At 35.0% G+C, this 7,902-nt stretch overlaps 2 protein-coding genes across 2 annotated transcripts in view; one reads left to right on the top strand and one right to left on the bottom strand.

Annotated features, from left to right (window-relative positions):
* The first annotated feature begins 1,192 nt into the window (after nt 1–1,192).
* On the top strand, nt 1,193–3,309 carry LOC106524183 (chymotrypsin-like elastase family member 2A). Its single transcript, XM_014017890.1, has 8 exons — nt 1,193–1,265; nt 1,447–1,535; nt 1,862–1,959; nt 2,078–2,200; nt 2,278–2,414; nt 2,677–2,822; nt 3,008–3,160; nt 3,240–3,309. Exons 1-8 carry the CDS (start codon nt 1,226–1,228, stop codon nt 3,255–3,257), a joined length of 804 nt encoding a protein of 267 aa, XP_013873344.1. The 5' UTR covers nt 1,193–1,225; the 3' UTR covers nt 3,258–3,309.
* A 1,706-nt stretch (nt 3,310–5,015) lies between these two features.
* Nucleotides 5,016–7,902, bottom strand: part of tmem51a (transmembrane protein 51a) — a 7,925-nt gene continuing 5,038 nt past the window's right edge. Inside the window, exon 3 of the mRNA XM_014017889.1 lies at nt 5,016–7,740. Coding sequence (XP_013873343.1) covers nt 7,335–7,740 — 406 coding nt within the window. The 3' untranslated portion in view covers nt 5,016–7,334. The remainder of the gene's footprint in view (nt 7,741–7,902) is intronic.

Here is a 7,902-nt window from a genome sequence, read left to right as displayed (position 1 = left end):
GTGTGTGTGTGTGTGTGTGTGTGTGTGTGTGTGTGTGTGTGTGTGTGTGTGTGTGTGTGTGTGTGTCATTTTATTCATTCCAGTGTCACTTCGAATAATGGGAATAAAGCTGCAGTTCATGATAAAATTTCACATAAAATAAAGCTTTTGGTATCTTGAAGAAGAATACTATTACAGATCATTTCCAGTCCAGATGAAAAGCCAGTCATGTCACCTTCTTAACCATTCCTTTTTAAAACATGACCTTCTAGCTAAATCAAGTTTTTGCAGTCATAACAGCAAAATTTTGGATGTTTTCCTTTCTTTTAAACGTTTCAAAATACATCTCAAAACATCTTTAATTCCCCTGTTATTTAATTCACTATGCAAGAGCTTTAGCATTAAAACAAATTATTTATTTAAATTTTTACTTTGATCACCTAAATTTACGTTTTTTCTGTTTAATTTTGATTTTTCAGTTGAATTGAATGTTCTGAGTTAATATTTCTGTGCTTTAGTTTTTTTTTTGTTTGTTTGTTTTGTTTTTTACATCATATTGTACAACTCTGCTGGTTTAAAATGTGATTTATAAATAAAACTAAAGTGATTTGAACTTAAACTGCTGTTTTTAAATAAAATGAGGACCAAAAGGAGCAGTCAGGACATGCATTGTAATCTTTACTTACCATTTGTTTTGTTTAATAGTTTCATTTACAGTTGTAGGAGACTAAATCAGCTAAGCTATTATTATTGCATCAACATTTCTGAATGGAAAGTGTTTAATTAAAATGAAAAAGACGTTGGTGAAATAACAGCGAAATTGGTACAAATGACACAAAACTCCCAAATAAAAATTTAAAACAGAACAACTTGAGTTTTATAGATTTGCAAGAAAAGTTTATTAGTAATTAATTGTATTGTCCTGAAACACTCAGWGCTCATGAGCAATAGAAGGTTTAAAAAGAGTAGAGACAGAATTTATGATGGATTTTTTTTTTTTTTTGCATGAACAAAACTTCTTTTTTCCACTGACATGTTCAACAAAGATAGAAGGGAAAAAAAGCTGTCAAACACTTTGGCCTTGGCCATGTATTTCTGTCAACACCTGTAATATAGAATGTCCACTTCACTCCACCCCCCATGTGAAGATTTCTCAGAAAAGAGGCTTTATTCTAGGTTGCATAACRTTGTGAAAGGTATAAGTACTGTATGCTGCACGTTTACTTTAGGCTTTGGAGATACAGACATGATGAAGTTTGTGGTGCTTGCTCTGCTGGTTGCTGGTGGTAAGAATGTTTATGTTGCAAAAAGAAAAAAGTCATAAAATTCCTTTTGCACTGACCTGTGCCTGTTTGCTGCTGTTTTTACTTTCTCTGGTAACATCATTAAAGTTAATGGCAGTGTTGTGATCACATTTGGAGTTTGGAAAGTTTCTTTTATTTATTTAATTTTTGAACATTTCCTCAGCGTACGGGTGTGGCACACCCACCTTCCCTCCTGTGGTGAGCCGAGTGGTTGGAGGAGAAGATGTCAGACCTAACAGCTGGCCATGGCAGGTAAAACYTAAAGGGGAAAATAGAGAGAGAGAGAGAAAAATGTCCACAAAATAAAGAAAATTCTAAGTGGTAAAAATAATTTGATCTGTTTTAAAACAGAACAGGTTTATGTACGTTTTCTAAGAGAATATGGGTGAATAAGTGAATAAAAATGTTTAAAATGGAAAATGGAACAGCCAAATATTTATTATTACACTATTAGAAAAGTAAAAGAGATAAGAAAACATTTTCTATGGCTATAGAGAATTTTCCAAGAGACAATAAATTGAAATGAAATTAAAAATACACATGAAAGCATTTTCAAATGTTAAATGTGTATTTTACAGATTTCCTTGCAGTACAACAGCAACGGTGAGTTTAGACACACCTGTGGAGGCACTCTGATCTCAGACCAGTGGGTCCTGACCGCTGCTCACTGCATCAGGTAGAAATCAGAAAACTATAAGAACTTAACAGAAAAATATAAATATGTATGTYGAATGTTATTTAAGTATTACGTGCTTTAATTGAACTTTTCTTGCTTCTCATTGGTTAACTTATAGTTCAGGCAGGGAGTATGCTGTGGTCTTGGGAAAGCACAACTTGAAAGAAGCAGAGGAAGGTTCTGTGACCATGAGAACCTCCAACATCATTGTGCACGAGAAGTGGAGCCCTTTGTTCATTCGGTAATTAACAAATTCAGTATGAGAACTGGATGTAAACTAAGGGATTATTGATGAAACTGAATGTCCGTGTTCTGCAGCAATGACATTGCTCTCATCAAGCTGGAGTCCCCGGTTAAATTCTCTGACAMCATCATGGCTTCCTGTCTTCCCGCTGACGGCTTCATCCTCCCCCATGACGAATCCTGCTATGTGACTGGGTGGGGGCGCATCTACAGTGAGTTAACCCTGCTTCGTTTGATTGGACATTTTAGTAGTCATCAAGGATTGCTTTTTTCTCTAAAATCAAACAGASTAAATGTGAAGGCTCAAACAACAAAGTTCTCATTTAATAAAACTAGGGTTCTGCAAAGCATCACATTTTATTTATTTTATACAGTTAGTAACTTATTGATCTATTTAATTAGTCTTTTATTTTGAAGTAAGGCACTGGAACTTTTTGTTTTTGTACCTGAGCTTATTTAGATCTTCCTTCACAGCCGGTGGTCCCATTGCTGACATCCTGCAGCAGGCTCTGCTGCCAGTGGTGGACCATGAAACCTGCAGCAAATCTGACTGGTGGGGCTTCCAGGTGACAGAAAACATGGTCTGCGCAGGTGGAGATGGAGTTGTGTCCGGTTGTAATGTGAGTCTAAGAGCACTGACTGTCAAAATACATGGTGGTGAGATGAGACATCATGTCGTTATACAAATCCTCTGGGTGGGGGGCATTTACATAACAAACAATTATATGAAAGAAAACTTTACAGGTATAGGTAATAAATGAAGAGAGTCCTTGCTCACTGTGCTTTCTGTCACTTTACTATTCAGGGAGACTCTGGCGGTCCTCTGAATTGTCAGAATGCTGATGGAACCTGGGAGGTTCATGGAATTGTCAGCTTTGGCTCTGGGCTCAGCTGCAACTTCCCCAAGAAACCCACCGTCTTCACCCAAGTCAGCTCCTACATTAGCTGGATCAACTCTGTAAGCTCCAGAAACTCACTGACTGCCTCGTGTGACGTCTTCAAAAAAATCTAACATGYTTAACCGCTTTTGTTCACAGAAAATGGTGGCGTATTGATAAGGGCAGCTTTTAAGGACACAAACAAGCACATGGACACTTGAAAAAAAAAACATAAAAAAGGAAAAATAATAAAATATATATTTTCCAATGCCTTTTTTCATGTCTTTTTTTTTATTGAACTGGAAATTTTCTAATACTAAGAAAACATTGTAGCCTAAAGAATCACATAAATACAATTTACAAGTAAATTATTTAGTACAAAAAACATTTAAAATATACATGTACAATTACTGTTTTCACCAGTGGTAAACATGATGGGAAACATATTGCCAACCACCTGCTGTAGTCTCAAATATGTTTGACGCTTTGCATTTTGCACAATATATCAGCAGAATGAATACTGTCATAGTGTGTGCCTTGTGCTGTATGTATAAACTTTAATTTACAAACGTTTATGTTTTTATATTTATAAGGAGCAAAGTTACATTTACTRAGCTGTTGCCACAAATAACCAGCAGAGGGCGCTGGAAGCATAGTTTTGGATTCCAAATATTTAAATACACAAATCAGTAAGAGTTCAAAAGGTATTAAAAAAACAAATAAAAAAATTAAAAATGGCAGCTTTAAAAAGAATAAGAATATACCTTATGTTTTTCACAAAAATGTCATGACTTAAAATACAGAATTAGTTTAGTCACAGTTTTATCCACAAACACATTTGATTCATTTTTCAAACCTTTAAGTCATGTCAGCTCCACCCATAGTGACAACCAGAGGTAAAGAAAGTACTTGAAAGAAATAACTAAGTAAAGTAAAATTACCTTAACAGAAAATGACTGGTAAAAAAAATAATAATAATTTCACTTATAAGAAAAGTCCTACTTAAGTAGAAGTCATAAAACGACACAATAATCGGGAAAGTAAAAGTCGTTTTACACATGTTGTAAGAAACGAAGTGTTGAATTTACTGAGTAAATTGCTTTACATTTACTCAACTCAGTTTAGTGAGACCAGTTCAGATAACTTGGTTATGTTAACTCAATGTTTCTTTTTTTAGAGTGCATAAACAACTCTGTTCATGCTGAGTTAGTTCATATATAAATTTGTAACGTGTAACTTCAAGAAGTACAATATAATTGGTAGGGTTTAAATCTAACTAAATAAAAGTAAAATTCATGCTTTAAAGAAAGCTTATCACAAATCCTCAAAAAAAAAAAAACACTTAAAATTAGTTACACCTCTGCTGACAACAGATTGAAGCTGGATGGGCAGTTTGAATGTGACGGAGGAGAGCTGGTTAATGTTAACAGAGCAGATAAATTCTTCACTCATGAAAACAACAACCAGGTTTCAACCTCAATCCACATAGTTTGTATGTGTATGAGGAGTGTCAGTTATCAATTAACTTCAGTTTATTTTTTGCAGAGAAGATAAATGAGTAGAATATTTATGTGACRTATGACATGTTTTGTTTCTCATCACCACCTGGACAAAATGTACCACTTTGCCTTTTACAGGAGTAACATTGTCACTGTAAATTCAGCTTGTGCAACCAACAGGATAYTCCTACTTGACTATTTCAAAATAATTTTTTAAGTTACTTTAATAAGTGCTTATAGATGAAATTTTAAATTTTTAAACTGCTCATGAGTCAAAATTAGAAACAATCATTTAACCTTTGAAGTTTTTTTGTTGATGTTATCGCAGCTATTTTTCTATTTTTTTTAACCATTTTCTCTACATTTACATGGTTCAACCAGGATATTTTATTGTATTTATCATTTTCACCCCACAAACACAGTAAAAAAACACAAATTTAACAAATGCTCACTTTTATTTCTTATAAATATTTGAGATAAATGACTTTTTAAAACTTCTACAAAAAAAACTAAACTACATTTGTAATAACACCAATAGAAATGGTCATAGAAAAACACGTGTTCACAGTACATATAAAACGACAGATTAGAGTAATAAAAAGGCAGTCATACATGACAAAAGTTTTTTTAAGTTACATCTAAATACAAAAAACAAAAATGTAAAACGTTTTGACATCATTGTAAGAAAATAAACAAATTTAATTATTTGAAATTAGTAGTAAATAAATCTGCTGACAAGTTTGTGAAATGTAGCCAAATTCCAGTGACAATCCAGTAGTGAGGAGATGCTGCTGTTTTTAATATTAACTTGATGCAAAACTCAAAGCTGAACTAAATAATGACACTAGTGGAAGGCACTTGTTATACAAAATCAATTTAAGGTTTTAGCTGTGCAGTTTTACAAGATGAACACATTTACACTGAGTGACTGATAAGGCCAATCTGACTTCAGTTGTTCATGTATAAAAAAAGAAATTAAGGGTCCCAGGTAGTGATAAAAAAGTATACTGATGTAGCTTAAAGCATTTCCCTGAATAAAGCCTGAAGACTCTGCTCTTCTAACACTTGTTTTTAATGAAAATGTGGCTGTACGTCAAGCTGTGGATAAAGGAAGAGTGATGAGGCGACCAATGGGCAGCTGTTGTTATTACGGTGCAGCTGCACACTCAAGAGTCTGTTTTCTGCTCATCCAAAATAAAAAAATAACATCCCCCAAGAAGCTGAGACTACATTACTGCATTCACAACTCACCATGACTACTGAGTCAAAGCTTTMAACTATTCACCAAGTCCCCCAAAAACATACATTCTTCTGTCGGTCGTTTGTAGCAGAAAGAAGACTGAAACGACGCTCTGTTAAAAAATATATATATAATTATTAGTTACAAAATGTCCTAAAAATATCTGGGAAGCACTTTTACAGGAAAAAAAAATGCACTTTGCAATGGTTTAGTGTAAATAACTAACTGAAGGGCATGTAATGTTGCATTCAAAGTCAGACATTGGTAATTAAAATCTTTATCAAAAACACTCCTCTTGAAGTTTCCTGGAAAACTATTCCTTCCTTAAACAGTCTCGTGACTGGTTACCAATCACAACTTTAAAATATACTATTATTGCACTACACATAATACAATGCCCCTTCCATTTTCAGTCTTTAACCAGCAATATTAAAGTAGTACCATAACAAATTGACGTGTGTTTTATTTGCATTTTTTGTATCTTATAATTAAACATGTAAACCAACATGATACTTAAGTAAACAAAAAACAAAAAGTGTAAGCAAAAGAAAAAAAAACAAAAGAAAAAAATTCTTAATCCATGTACATTTAGTTCAGTAGCAGTTAGCTGTAGCTTGGCTGCTGTTTGCCAACTGGCTAGCATTAGAGAAAGCTTTTTTGTTTTCTGTTTAAACGTTGATAGTCAAAACTGGTTCATTAAGCTTTAAAAAAAATGTAAAGATACGTTTTTTTGGCCTAATTAACTATTTGAGTTAATGGAAAAATTAATTCTGACTGCACTGTTTAAATGCTCACAATGCCACATTTTCTGAGCCTGATTTTGCACTACTAGCCTCAGCTGGAATTATCTTGAAGTAAAAGGGTTTTGTTTCGTTTTTTGTTCGTTTTTCTAAAGTCGGATGTAAAAATAGAAGAAACTATATTTTGGACAATCAGGAAGATTTCCAGGTAGCATAACACCACAGTAAAAACAATACTCAGCCGGTTTGGTTAGCCGCTGGCAGCAAAAATAGGCCTACAGTGTGCAAATGGCAGCCATCACATCAAGCAAGCATACATGACCATTTCTACACAGATCCTCAGTGCAACCCTTCATTATAGTCTCCTCATCTCCTCTGCCTACAAGCAACTCATACAACAAGTGTGCAATGGAGATAGGTTTAATAAAGTAGCACATTAGGAGAAACCTAAAAGACAAAAAGGCATCCAAATAGTCCAATATGTCATGGTGTAACAAAAATCTGTCATATTATGAARTAGGAGTGATCATATTATTGTTCACCTCCATTGCCATGATCTAATGAGACCTACAATAAAAAAAATCTTCTTCTGTTCAAACATGAGATACGATGACACATTTGAACAGAAAACAGGGTCCATAGCACAACACGATAGAACATTTTCAGTTCATCAGTTCTTGGCTTGACAAGGCAAATCCAGGTCTACAAAAGATGGTAAGTCCAGAAAGTTCACTCAGTTATGTTGAAACTGTTGAAACATCAGGTACTGTAGGTATTAAAGTGGAGGCACTTTATCCTCATACTGTGGCGGTGGGGTAAGAGGTTCAATACTGATTCCAGGTGCTGGCTGAGAGGTGCCAGTTGTTTTCATGGGCAGTTTCTCTGACTTAATCCTCCGGATTTTGATGGGGAGAAGACTGAGGCTGTTTTTCCCAGGTCTATGGTTCGTTGTGGAAACAGCAGCGGCAGGAGCGTTTGAAGACTGGTCAGGTGGCGACACGGTAGTCGTGACCTCCGACTCTTCGTTCTCGTACTGTATGCCATCGACTTGGACCAGCTCGTCATAAGATGGCAGCTGGGAGATGCTTGGGCGAAGGTTGCTCTGACGGACAGGGTACTGGCCACTGCATACTGCCTCTTCATAGGTGGGGACAGCGTAACGTTGGGCTTGCTCCTCAGCACTGTAAACATTGAGAGATAAATTATCCTGTTAATCTCACAAAATGTCCTGACACATTTTAGCCTCTTTACCACACATCTGGTATATTAAAGGAGACCAATTATTGGTCCTAGAAATTTTTATGGTATGTCTGTGGGCTATCCAGACCATGTTCATTCAATTC

The sequence above is a fragment of the Austrofundulus limnaeus genome, unplaced genomic scaffold, assembly GCF_001266775.1.
Source record: "Austrofundulus limnaeus strain Quisiro unplaced genomic scaffold, Austrofundulus_limnaeus-1.0 Scaffold178, whole genome shotgun sequence".
Taxonomy (NCBI): Eukaryota; Metazoa; Chordata; class Actinopteri; order Cyprinodontiformes; family Rivulidae; genus Austrofundulus; species Austrofundulus limnaeus.
The sequence above is the reverse complement of the archived record's forward strand: the minus strand, read 5'-3'. Positions and strand labels throughout refer to the sequence as shown.